The sequence below is a fragment of the Salmo salar genome, chromosome ssa01, assembly GCF_905237065.1.
Source record: "Salmo salar chromosome ssa01, Ssal_v3.1, whole genome shotgun sequence".
Lineage (NCBI taxonomy): Eukaryota > Metazoa > Chordata > Actinopteri > Salmoniformes > Salmonidae > Salmo > Salmo salar.
In genome coordinates this window covers 23,695,981-23,710,505 of record NC_059442.1, presented here as the reverse complement: position 1 = coordinate 23,710,505, position 14,525 = coordinate 23,695,981, and the positions used below count along the sequence as shown (strand labels likewise).

General features: G+C 42.6%; 1 protein-coding gene across 3 annotated transcripts in view; it reads right to left on the bottom strand.

The window, feature by feature from the left end:
- Positions 1-562: 562 nt before the first annotated feature.
- The window catches only part of LOC106579967 (low density lipoprotein receptor adapter protein 1-B-like), a 75,498-nt gene continuing 61,535 nt past the window's right edge, over positions 563-14,525 (bottom strand). Inside the window, exons 6-10 of one of the 3 annotated variants that reach the window (XM_014160569.2) lie at positions 12,653-12,748; positions 7,246-7,379; positions 6,633-6,667; positions 2,878-2,909; positions 563-1,971 (exon numbers count right to left, since the gene is read on the bottom strand). In XM_014160569.2, the coding sequence (XP_014016044.1) occupies positions 1,925-1,971; positions 2,878-2,909; positions 6,633-6,667; positions 7,246-7,379; positions 12,653-12,748 (344 nt within the window). In that variant the 3' untranslated portion in view covers positions 563-1,924. The remainder of the gene's footprint in view (positions 1,972-2,877; positions 2,910-6,632; positions 6,668-7,245; positions 7,380-12,652; positions 12,749-14,525) is intronic. The other 2 variants (XM_014160478.2, XM_014160652.2) reach the window with 2 other exon arrangements.

Here is a 14,525-nt window from a genome sequence, read left to right as displayed (position 1 = left end):
ATTGATTTGCACTTTTCGCACCAAATTACATTAATCTCTAGGAGACCGAACGCACCTCCTTCCTGATCGGTATGACGGCTGTGTGGTCCCATGGTGTTTATACTTGCGTACTATTGTTTGTACAGATGAACGTGGTACCTTCAGGCATTTGGAAATTGCTCCCAAGGATGAACCAGACTTGTGGAGGTCTACCATTTTTTTCTGAGGTCTTGGCTGATTTCTTTTGATTTTCCCCATGAAGGTAGGCCTTGAAATGCATCCACAGGTAAAACCGCCAATTGACTCAAATGATGTCAATTAGCCTATCAGAAGCTTCTAAAGCCATGACTTCATTTTCTGGAATTTTCCAAGCTGTTTAAAGGCACAGTCAGCTTTGTGTATGTGAACTTCAGACCCACTGGAATTGTGATACCGTGAATTCTAAGTGAAATAATCTGTCTGTAAACAATTGTTGGAAAAATTACTTGTGTCATGCACAAAGTAGATGTCCTAACCGACTTGCCAAAACTATAGTTTGTTAACAAGAAATTTGTGGAGTGGTTGAAAAACGAGTTTTAATGACTCACACTGATGCATACATTTTATTGAATTCAGAGGTAACATAATACCAGAAATTATAAAAATGTATTTCAAACTGTATCAAAAATGTCAGCGATATTAACACGGAGACTTGACCTTAACTCAACCCCTCATATGATATCTTCAAAATGAAATCTCCAAACTGTCAAGTAAACTATCAAAATTAGCACAAACCAGATTAGACAATATTACAGTGGTACATGTAAGAGCTAGATGGATATTATAATAACAATCAAGGACATGAAAGTATGTGCTTTGTAGAGGGATGAGTGGAGAGTGCAAAAATAGATTTTGCAATAGAATAAAAATAAGATTCTTTATACACACACAATGTATGCAAGTAACACAGGCGGCCGGTGAAACCTTTATTGGGGAGGACAGGCTTAGTAATGGCTAGAAGAGAATAAATGGAATCAGTTTCCATGTTTGATAATATTCCATTCACTCCATTCCAGCCATTATGCGCCATCCTCCCCTCAGCAGCCTCCTGTGGCAAGTACATTTTGTTAAAGCCTATTTTCCCAATTATTAGAGCCATTGAGAGCAGAGGAGGTGATGGTCACCATCACTCTTTATTCTTATATTTGGCATCATGGCTGAAGTTCACTCCAGCTGGTGGCTTTGACTACATCACCAGTAAATTTCCCCTCTGAGTGAGTTACTCCTCCATCCACTTAGATTAACAAAAGGAACATAACTGTGGCATTCACACAGACTCAAACACTGACCATGGATGTGTTGACCTTAAATATACACACTATTTTCTGCCTCTAACGCTTAAATGCGCCTTCACCAAATGCTCAACAAGTGACAAATTATAGCTCAGTTTGTATCAGATTATATATACTGTATATACACACACATACATACAGTAAAAACATACCAGTCAGTAGAGACAGAGGCAAATTGAATAATGGGGTATTGAATGTAGCAAACACCAGATGTCCGGATGTTTAAAATTCAATTAAAACAAATGGTATTGCTTTGGTCTTAGTTTTGGAGGCTCTCGACTCCAGTAGGTCCCTCCTGGTTGGTCAGTTAGACACGCTAACAGTCACATCCCTCAAGATGGCAACACTGAGTGGACTTTCAGGGAGAATCATGTACAAACTCCACTAGGCCTGCTATTCTTTCACAGACATCCCACAGTCACTGCCTCTCTACTGCTTTCACCCACATCCCTATCGCTTTCCTTCTCCATCTTTCGCTCTCCCCCTCGACGCCTTGCTTCCGCAGTGGCTCCACCCTTAGAACCCAAACATATAGTCTTTTTCGGCGTTGTCTGCATCCGTTTTGTCCCAGTTAGCTGGGGACAGGCACTCTTCAGTGTTGAAGTCCTGAGGGTTTACCCCAATGTCCAGGACCTGGGGGTTATTGCGAGACTCAGCGAGTCTGGGGGGGGGGAGAGAGAAAGAAAGACATTTCACTTATCACATTCATAAGGCAAAAGATACCAAATATCAGATGGGATGTGAAAACTCAATACATTGAAATTAACAGACATGTGGTAGCTTTAACATTCAAAAGCATTTAAATGACAAATGTGTGTATTGACATGATAGGAAAGATACTATACAAAAATGTGTCAAACTTGAGTAAGCAACTAAAAAGACAGTGTGTTACAGTTCCAGTATCCAGAACTAAACTGTAGAGGCATGTCTTTTTAAATGATCAAACAGTGAGGTATGGTTATCCAAGTACTTCACACAGCTACAACTCCCAGGCCTGACACTCTCAACACTACTTCACTGCTTTCGACAGTAACACCACTTGGCTCACCATGTCATTACTCATTCAGTGATGTTGCAATAACGGCGAAATGGCTGTAGATGTGAAGCAGAATAACACACAAATCCAAGTTCATGTGGGCATGGACAAAATGTGAATAAATGACAACAACATGTTAGCAGAGAACCCTGCCGTTCATACACAGCACAGCCTTCCCAACCTCTGTGCACTTTGCTGGTGTAATGTTGGAACCTGTAGTCCAAATTTACATCAGACGGGTAACTTCTCGGTCTTGGTTTGAGCCATACGTTTGCTCAACATAAGGGAAGTCAATAGGACAGGGTTCTGAGCCATGGTAATGGGATGCTCCTATAGGGACATATGCAGCTACAGGCGTTTGTAATGGCAGAATGCTACAGATCCACATCCATGCTCAGACAGATGGGCTGGGTACGGTGAGGATGGAGAGTGACAAAGGGGTCACAGTTGTGGTGAGGGTGGTGAATGGAGTGGGGGTGACTGGGGGAAGTGAGGGAGGGACACTGCACGTCCAATGGATGACGTCATTACCTGAGTATGATTCAAAGCTATCCAGACTGCGGCTGAGGGGTGCAAAGGAAATGTCAATAGTCAGACAGCTGTTATACTATTCCCCTATATTTTTATTATGAAGAACACCAGAGCATTTCCAATGAACTTAAAAGTTGCATTAACTTCCTGCAGCCAGAAGATGGCACTGTAATCCTTCTTGAGTTACAGCGATCTTAGTGAGGTGAGTGTCAGTGTTGAGAGTTCCGACTCCTGGGCACAAACTTCCTTCATATCGATGTTTAAAGGAATGTACAAGGAGAGAAAGTTTAGGTGCCCATACAGCTAAACTAAATCACTCACATAGAGAATGAAGGCATGAAATGTCAACTCTGTCTCTTATTGTATAACTCACTAGTAAAAAACTCTAAATAACAGGGATGGAGGATTGTCACTAAAACTGTTCTTTGCTTCAGAAGAAGTCCAGAAGGAGGAAAGCCATTCAGTCTAAAATGACAGGCATCCCTGGACTTCCAGAGTCCTGCTACCCCATTATACCACCCACAGCAAGTTTGGAGAGACAAAAGCCCATCTACCAATAAACTGCCTTTTACTGAGAGTTATTTCCTGAAACTCAGAGGAAAAGTCTGACCTCATTGCACCCCATTCCCAGAGGTAAAATAAAGGAAAGAACAAGCATTAGCAAAAACAACATATCCCTGACTGTTAATATGCAGGGAGTTTATAAACAGCCCAGTCAAGAGAATGACTAAAGTCTCACAGACAGAAGCTTATTTTCTGTCATTGCTGGTTTTGGTCTTTTTTGAAAATCTATACTCAAAGTGCTCTTAGGAGCTTGTTTAAAATCTCCAGTTGCCACTTCCAAGTCTCCTCAAGTAACTAAAAACGATCCATACTCATATCATATATCGGCTACAGGCATACAAGGAAAGCAAGTACTGACATCAGTCAAGTACTGACATCAGTCATGTTTGGTCAGTCCATATGACAGTGAATCAGTTCAGCAGCCCTCATATGGAGATATAGAGTGACAGAACTTCCTCTCACTCTTCACCACAGCTCAACACCCACTACTTCAATAAGAGTGCAGCTCTGCAATCAGCTCTCTCTGATAGACAAAAGGCTAGAACCGACTCATTTATCAATGGTGCGTGCGTAACAACAATACTCTAAACCTTACATGTGCCAGTTTTCCTGCAAAGGTTGGTATTTATCCATTTTGAACATGGGAAAGTGTGTGTTTCAAACTATAGCTCAGACCATGCATACACACAACTTCTAGTGGTTGATCAATTGTATTGCAAGCAAATAACGTCATGATAAAACAGATACCTTTGCCATTGGTAAGGATATCGCATAGCAGCTTACAGCATAATGTTTCGTTGACTTAAGGCCTAAATCATACTCATATTTTCTGACATGACTAGTTTATTCCCGCTAGACAACCAATATTAGGCTACCATTTATCCATTAATAATTCAATAGCCAAGAAAGCTTGGAAGTATATAGACCTGTAGCCTATTAAAAATATTTGATAGTATGGGTAGGCTACAGTATTGCTGTAAGATAGGAGTGCGATGTCATAGCCCATTTAATATTAGAGCCTATACCAAGGCAGGAGATAGAAACCCAATCATCTATTGATTAACAAAATATTGAACAACAATTTGACTTTTGCATAGAAGTGTGGGCTGTAGCATTTACATTTAAATTGTTTGAATAGACAATCAATCTTGTAGAATGCGCAGCCAGTGTTTGGCACTCGCTATAGTCGGCATGCATTTTTTGTTTGAAAAAGTCACTGCAAAATATGAAACATTCTACCCACACCTCTACAGAAATGTGATGAAATTTGCCTTTGCACTTTTCTTTTAGAAACTGACATGGCCCAGTTCCAAAATGTCCAAATAATACAGCAAATGAGGGTGTTTTTGTTACTATAAAAGATGAACGGAAGGTGTTTTCCAGACAGGGTTGTATTGCTCGTTCACAAGCACACAAATATATGGCTCTGATTTATCAATGAAAACGTGTATATGTTGCGTGCAACAGTTCAATAAATCCCAATAATTTGTTGCGCACGCAAATACTAGAATCTCCACTTACGACAGAATTTAGTAAAAAATGTACACATGGTTGATAAATAAGGCCCCAGGTCCTCTGCCTACTAAATTTCCCTCAATTAAAGCAATCTGTGGTCGGACTGCCCATCACTTCTCCACAAAGTCCCATCGTTAATCACAGCAGCATAGATTAACGGCCTAGTGAGTAATTACTGTGTGTGCAGACAAATAATTATCTGATAACAGCACTAGAATGGTCTCAATGCTTGATTACCGCCCCTCTGAAGCACACTGTCCGTACCGCCAGACAAAGACTGATCAACAGAGGAGAGGCCACCGTCAGTTTCAAATGAAACAAAATGAAAAGAGTCCTGGGGGAAATGAAAGCACTGATAAGACTGGAATTAGACTAGAACTTAGTGGTGACATAAAAAATAAAAAAAACATCTTGGGAATTGTGATTCAGCATCCCTAAAGACCTCATCAGGACATGTCATTGAAACAAGATGGACTCCTTTGAGCTCTGCATGAGTTGGGTTAGTTTAAAATGAGCCCTTGAGCAGGGTTGGGCAGTAACTGATTACAAAAAATCTGTAATTGTAATCAGTTACGTTACCAGCCACAATATTGTAATCGGATTAAAGATACTTTTGAAAAACTAGATGATTACTTCATGGATTACAGTTACATTTAGAAATTATGTTTGTGACAAAATACATGATGACATCTTTCTGTTATCTCAATAAAATGAAATGAATCATTGAAAAAAGGTGCAAGTTTTAGTTTGTTCCACCTCAGAGAGTCTGACCACAAGTCAGAGACCACTATGATGACACACCAAATGCATTTGATAGATCCTTTTTGTGTTCTTCTAATGCCTCTTAAAAGGAAAATTCCACCCAGAAACGATATTTTGGTAAATGTTTTGCATGTCAGCAATCAAATGAAGATATATTACCTTCAAAATACAGAAATACAGCCGGTATGATGCATTTTCAGTCATATGATGCAAAATGCACCATACTGCCTGTATTTCTGTATTTTGAAAGTAATATATCTTGATAACTTGATTGCTGACATGCAAAACATTTTGGGATTATCTCAACAATGGACTAATGAAACAAATACCAAAAGATAGTTTTTGGGTGGAATTTTCTTTTAAGGGGAAAGTAATCCAACTAACTAATCAGATTACATTACTGAGTTTGGGTAATCTAGAAGTTACGTTACTGATTACAATTTTGGACAGGTAACTAACAGTTTACATTTAAAAAGTTACCTACTGAACCCTGCCCTTGAGGAATCCCAGTCTGTACAAGAGCACAGAGAATACACTGAAGGACGTGTCCAGTTAACCTTGAACCTGCTAGTTGTATGACCGAAAACCAATGCTCTGTGTATTTATCCCGCAACCACTACCATTGAAGCTTGCAGAATACAATCTATCCAAAGTCCTCACTTAAAAACCTATTGTTAAATCACTGCTTGTGGGGGCCTGGCCAGTAGAAAGGCAGGCTGAGAAAGCAGAAGATAACCAAGTTGGGCGTTAGGCCAGTTAACTAAACACAGCCAGTTTCTTGGATATAAGTGCAACGAGTGCCCAGCGGCGAGCCAGCAGGTAGGAATGGCAGTGTTTATAAGACAAGCCTTAGCCACCGGCTATTGTGTGCAGTAATGCAGAGGGACTAGACAGGGCACAGTAAAATTACACACCTTGAGAAAGCTTCATCCAGACCATCCTCAAGCTCCTGCCAGACAAAACACACATATAGACAAGGTCAGGGAAAGAAGACCATGTCAAAATAATTGAAATACTGTAAAAAAACTAAAAAACTAAATTTGTTTCAGAAAGGTTTACAGAAGGTAAACTACAGGAAGTGATGGCATGATGAACGTCTCTTTTGGCTTAACAACTATAAATGGAAGGTTTGGGTTCTGAGCAGCTAAAGGAAACACACACCTCTATCCAAACGTTCCCTGTAATATAAGTATATGATTGCAGAGTAACAGCTCCACACCCTCCCCTGCTATGGGGACCATCTGATAAGTCTTGTTCTGTTCAATGCACCATTGTCCTGAGCTAAACTCAACCCATAATCATACTCTACTATAAAGACACTGCCTTTGAATCAAGTATGTATGCTAGGAGCTACTGCCAATACTGTATTATTTCAATCTTACCCTTACAGTATACTGTAGCCATTCTATGTCCATTTGATGTAACCATACAGCTCTCCAAGCCTTCATTCTCCCATCAATAAAGCATTGCCCCTCTTATTAAGCATGTGTAGCTACAATAGTTCTATTCTAGCCCCCATTCTCTTACCCATACAGTATTGTTGTTCTCTGTGGCGTGGTTGTGCGTCATGAATGGGTCTGGTTCGCTCTCCTTTGTCCCTGAGTGCAGCAGCGCCATGTTTGCCCCCTCTGCCAAGTCTAGAAGGTTCCCTGTGGCCACTTCTGAAACACAGAGAAAATAAACATACTACATTAATCTCAGAGGGAAGAACCAAACTTTCAACATCAACAGCATTGCAGGACTTCTGTACAGACATCTATTACATATCTTATTGTCACATACTAACACCAAAACCCCACGCACACTTATGACCATCATGTGCAAACATAACAGTAACCTGAATCATGCAGACAAAGGCCATTATGGGAATCATTAGGATCAAGCCTTCCTTATTACCCCTCATAATGTGTGTCATCAACATGGAAGGTTTGGGGCGGCAGGTAGCCTAGTGGTTAGAGCGTTGGGCCAGTAACCGAAAGGTTGCTAAATTGAATCCCAGAGCAGACAAGGTAAAAATCTGTCGTTCTGCCCCTGAACAAGGCAGTTTAACCCACTGTTCCTAGGCCGTCATTATAAATAAGATTTTGTTCACCTGACTTGCCTAGTTAAATAAAGGTAAAATAAAATTAAAAAAACATGCCGTCTGTTGTTTGTCACTTATTGTCTTATTGATAAGTGGGCATGGAAAAATCCCCCGACACACACACCTCACCATGATGATGACTGTGCTGTAATGGGATCGTCTCCAATGGCTGCTGTGGACGCAGCTGTTTAATAGGGTTGGGAATCGTGTGTGTGTCTGCGCCATGTGTGCTTATTGATTCCCTGGTCTGACAGACAGGTTTCAGTCCCCTGAGAAGAGAAGGTCAAATCTCAGTAGGTTCTCTAAATCTGTCTCAAAGTTGAACTTGGGTCTATTAATAACCTCATATATTTCCTCCTCCTTTCTCTACATAACAGGAGGCCCCCAAAAGAGGAAGGCTCATAAATGATCAACTCAGCCATCGCAGCAGTTCCCCCCCCTCCACTGGTTCCCTCCATCAACACGTTCCCTCCATCAACACGTTCCCTCCATCAACACGTTCCCTCCATCAACACGACCTCTGACATTTACTGCATCTTCCCTATCACTAAGAAGGCCATTATTAGCAGGTGATTATTCATTGTATCGGTCTGTCTGGGATGGTGAAGGACGCAGGGGGGCACCACTGCACTGTTCATCACCACATTGGGTCGGGGGCTGTGTGCGGAGGGCTTAGGTTGAGAGTGGGATAGGTGTGGGGGCTTGGAATGGGTCTGGGCACCGTCTGGCAGTCTGGCCCCAGGGAGTGAGTGGCAGATTGAGTATCATTTTACAGGCCTCTCAGGAACTACATCTCCAAGTAGAGGACACAGGAACTACATCTCCAAGTAGAGGACACAATAACTACATCTCCAAGTAGAGGACACAGGAACTACATCTCCAAGTAGAGGACATAAGAACTACATCTCCAAGTAGAGGACATAAGAACTACATCTCCAAGTAAAGGACACAGGACTACATCTCCAAGTAGAGGACACAAGAACTACATCTCCAAGTAGAGGACACAGGAACTACATCTCCAAGTAGAGGACACAGGAACTACATCTCCAAGTAGAGGGCACAAGAACTACATCTCCAAGTAGAGGACATAAGAACTACATCTCCAAGTAGAGGACATAAGAACTACATCTCCAAGTAAAGGACACAGGACTACATCTCCAAGTAGAGGACACAGGAACTACATCTCCAAGTAGAGGACACAAGAACTACATCTCCAAGTAGAGGACACAGGAACTACATCTCCAAGTAGAGGACACAGGAACTACATCTCCAAGTAGAGGACACAGGAACTACATCTCCAAGTAGAGGGCACAAGAACTACATCTCCAAGTAGAGGGCACAGGAACTACATCTCCAAGTAGAGGGCACAGGACTACATCTCCAAGTAGAGGACACAGGAACTATATGTCCAAGTAGAGGACACAGGAACTACATGTCCAAGTAGAGGACACAGGAACTACATCTCCAAGTAGAGGACACAATAACTACATCTCCAAGTAGAGGACACAGGAACTACATCTCCAAGTAGAGGACACAAGAACAACATCTCCAAGTAGAGGACACAGGAACTACATCTCCAAGTAGAGGACACAGGAACTACATCTCCAAGTAGAGGACATAAGAACTACATCTCCAAGTAAAGGACACAGAACTACATCTCCAAGTAGAGGACACAGGAACTACATCTCCAAGTAGAGGACACAGGAACTACATCTCCAAGTAGAGGACACAGGACTACATCTCCAAGTAGAGGGCACAGGAACTACATCTCCAAGTAGAGGACACAGGACTACATCTCCAAGTAGAGGACACAAGAACTACATGTCCAAGTAGAGGACACAGGAACTACATCTCCAAGTAGAGGACACAGGAACTACATCTCCAAGTAGAGGACACAGGAACTACATCTCCAAGTAGAGGACACAGGAACTACATCTCCAAGTAGAGGGCACAGGAACTACATCTCCAAGTAGAGGGCACAGGAACTACATCTCCAAGTAGAGGGCACAGGAACTACATCTCCAAGTAGAGGGCACAGGAACTACATCTCCAAGTAGAGGGCACAGGAACTACATCTCCAAGTAGAGGGCACAGGAACTACATCTCCAAGTAGAGGGCACAGGAACTACATCTCCAAGTAGAGGGCACAGGAACTACATCTCCAAGTAGAGGGCACAGGAACTACATCTCCAAGTAGAGGGCACAGGAACTACATCTCCAAGTAGAGGGCACAGGAACTACATCTCCAAGTAGAGGACACAGGAACTACATCTCCAAGTAGAGGACACAGGAACTACATCTCCAAGTAGAGGACACAGGAACTACATCTCCAAGTAGAGGACACAGGAACTACATCTCCAAGTAGAGGACACAGGAACTACATCTCCAAGTAGAGGACACAGGAACGACATCTCCAAGTAGAGGACACAGGACTACATGTCCAAGTAGAGGACACAAGAACTACATGTCCAAGTAGAGGACACAGGAACTACATGTCCAAGTAGAGGACACAGGAACTACATGTCCAAGTAGAGGACACAGGAACTACATGTCCAAGTAGAGGACACAGGAACTACATGTCCAAGTAGAGGACACAGGAACTACATGTCCAAGTAGAGGACACAGGAACTACATCTCCAAGTAGAGGACACAGGAACTACATCTCCAAGTAGAGGACACAGGACTACATCTCCAAGTAGAGGACACAAGAACTACATGTCCAAGTAGAGGACACAGGAACTACATCTCCAAGTAGAGGACACAGGAACTACATCTCCAAGTAGAGGGCACAGGAACTACATCTCCAAGTAGAGGGCACAGGAACTACATCTCCAAGTAGAGGGCACAGGAACTACATCTCCAAGTAGAGGGCACAGGAACTACATCTCCAAGTAGAGGGCACAGGAACTACATCTCCAAGTAGAGGGCACAGGAACTACATCTCCAAGTAGAGGGCACAGGAACTACATCTCCAAGTAGAGGGCACAGGAACTACATCTCCAAGTAGAGGGCACAGGAACTACATCTCCAAGTAGAGGGCACAGGAACTACATCTCCAAGTAGAGGGCACAGGAACTACATCTCCAAGTAGAGGGCACAGGAACTACATCTCCAAGTAGAGGACACAGGAACTACATCTCCAAGTAGAGGACACAGGAACTACATCTCCAAGTAGAGGACACAGGAACTACATCTCCAAGTAGAGGACACAGGAACTACATCTCCAAGTAGAGGACACAGGAACTACATCTCCAAGTAGAGGACACAGGAACTACATCTACAAGTAGAGGACACAGGAACGACATCTCCAAGTAGAGGACACAGGACTACATGTCCAAGTAGAGGACACAAGAACTACATGTCCAAGTAGAGGACACAGGAACTACATGTCCAAGTAGAGGACACAGGAACTACATGTCCAAGTAGAGGACACAGGAACTACATGTCCAAGTAGAGGACACAGGAACTACATGTCCAAGTAGAGGACACAGGAACTACATGTCCAAGTAGAGGACACAGGAACTATATGTCCAAGTAGAGGACACAGGAACTACATGTCCAAGTAGAGGACACAGGAACTACATCTCCAAGTAGAGGACACAGGAACTACATCTCCAAGTAGAGGACACAGGAACTACATCTCCAAGTAGAGGACACAGGAACTACATCTCCAAGTAGAGGACACAGGAACTACATCTCCAAGTAGAGGACACAGGAACTACATCTCCAAGTAGAGGACACAGGAGCATGTGCCCACACCCACGCACACACAATAGTTTGTGTGGCAAGCAGAAAACTGGCAGAGGGAAGATGGGAGGTGGGTATCATGTCTCCTGAATAAAGCTGAATGGTCTCCAGCAACACTCCTTCCTGAGGCTCCCAGGAGGTAAATACTTACTGTAAGCACTTTGCATCTCAGTCAATACCACTTCCTTATGGGTCTAACCCACACATCCCTCTATGGGACTATGAATAATAGCTCAAGGACAGCCAAAAGATAAAAGGGACAGGGCTGCAATCCCCTTACACCAAGCCTCTCTGTTACAAAAAGACGGGCCTAATCCTATTGTAATCGTGAGCTGATCCAGTCCCATCTCATGTTAACAGTATCAGATGAGATTTAGAGGGATCCCACTCTGGCAGGCTGGGGTCCACCTGGCCAGACTAGGGGGACGCATGGCCAAGCTGATGTTTTAAGTCTGCTCTCTCTGCGTCACACAGTGACTGACCCGTGATCCCCTCACAGAGGAGGGGAGAACAGGGAGAACATGGTGTGCCAGAAGTACTGTAGAGTGAAGGGTGAGCGTCATCCTCTCTCAGGCTCTGGATCAGGAACGTAGCACTTCAGGGCCTAAAACTGCACAGGCCTCACCAGCAGGATTTGAGGAAACGGTCACAGGGACTAGAATCTCTCTGCTTACAGAATTCTACAGAAGAGGAGCTAATAGCCACAAAGAATGTAGATCCCTCACGCTTTTCAAACAAACAGTGTTTCCTGCTGTTGGACTTCTCTCAAGTGTCCATGGTAGAAGTCACTGTTCTCCTTAACATTCCACAGTGCAACATTTATTTGAAAAACAAATAGCTCAAATAAGAGAGACAAGATCCTGAGAAAAACAGATCACCATCACTTCCTACTGAAGTATTGATCATGTCTACGTTAGTATCTTCAGGAGAATAAAGACTGTAACCAGCGTGAGGGAAGGATGGTGGACAGAGATGTAGACGGAGGAGACTTAACAAGCACCAGATTGACATAGTCACCTGCCCTGGGCTATATGAATAGCCTACCGATTAAATATCATCCCATCCCTGAGGCCCTCAGGCTGAGACTTCAGGCTGGTGACTCACCTCCTGCCTTCAGACTGCCCAGTCTGACCGAGCTCTCTGACTGGCTACTACTTGCTCCTTCCCCATCTGACCCAGACTTTACGTGTTTCTCCTTCTCTGTGGGAGAGAGAGAGAGAGAGGGAAAAAGAGAGACCGTCAGCGAAATACAGGAGAATATTTACATCTAGCTGATCATGTTTGTGATGTCTGTAAATCATAGTTGATCATTCTCAGCAGATATCGAGCACTTGACCAAACACTAATATTTAGACAAGATGCCACAAAGACCACAAGCTCTGTAGTAGCTACACTTACACATGTCAGTCAGTAGCCACTGGCAAGGAGATTTAAATAGGGCAGAACCAAACACTGGTCATGTCTGTAGCTTCAGGACCCAGTCAGGCAGGCAGGTCCTCCTTTGCCTTAATAAGGAGCATCTGGGTCACATGGATAAGGCCTGTCTTCTCTCCTAACATTCTCACCTGCTGGGAGCAGGGCTTATGTTGAGCACAGACCCAAAGAGCTTTCCTGGGATTTCCTGGATAATCTGAATGCTTTTCTCTGAATTTCAGTCTCAGTCTACACAGTATGGTTTATATACCTAGAGAAGAGTCTCTACAGGAAGTATAGTCCTATAAAATGCACACACAAACATACACATGTATGGACACACAGTGCATTCGGAAAGTATTCAGACCCCTTGAATTTTTCCAAATTTTGTTACGTTAGAGCCTTATTTTAAAAATTATTAAATTGTTGTTTTTCTGCACACAATATCCCATAACAACAAAGCAAAAACAGGTTTTTAGAAATGTTTGCAAATGTATTCAAAGTAAAAAAAACTGAAATACAGTGCCTTGCAAAAGTATTCAACCCCCTTGGCGTTTTTCCTATTTTGTTGCATTACACCCTGTAATTGAAATATATTTTTATTTGGATTTCATCTAATGGACATACACAAAATTGTCCAAATTGGTAAAGTGAAATGAAAAAAATAGCTTGTTTCAAAAAATTCTAAAACAAAAATAACTGAAAAGTGGTGCGTGCATATGTATTCACCCCCTTTGCTATGAGGCCCATACATAAGATCTGGTGCAACCAATTACTTTCAGAAGTCACATAATTAGTTAAATAAAGTTCACCTGTGTACAATCTAAGTGTCACATGATCTCAGTATATATAATGATACAAACCCCCCAGAACAGGTGTGTGTGTGTGTGTATATAATATATATATATATATATATATATATATATATATATATATATATATATATATACATATACACACACACACACCTGTTCTGAAAGGCCCCAGAGTCTGCAACACCACTAAGCAAGGGGCACCACCAAGCAAGCGGCACCATGAAGACCAAGGAGCTCTCCAAACAGGTCAGGGACAAAGTTGTGGAGAAGTACAGATTAGGGTTGGGTTATAAAAAAATATCAGAAACTTTGAACATTCAACGGAGCACCATTAAATCCATTATTAAAAAATGGAAAGAATATGGCACCACAACAAACCTGCCAAGAGAGGGCCGCCTACCAAAACTCACAGACCAGGCAAGGAGGGCATTAACCAGAGAGGCAAAAAAGAGACCAAAGATAACCCTGAAGGAGCTGCAAAGCACTTTAAGCTGTACACTCCACAGAGCTGCGATTTATGGAAGAGTAGCCAGAAAAAAAGCCATTGCTTAAAGAAAAAAAATAAGCAAACACATTTGGTGTTTGCCAAAAGGCATGTGGGAGATCTCCCAAACATATGGAAGAAGGTACTCTGGTCAGATGAGACTAAAATGGAGCTTTTTGGCCATCAAGGAAAATGCTATGTCTGGTGCAAACCCAACACCTCTCATCAGCCCGAGAACAGCGTCCCCACAGTGAAGCATGGTGGT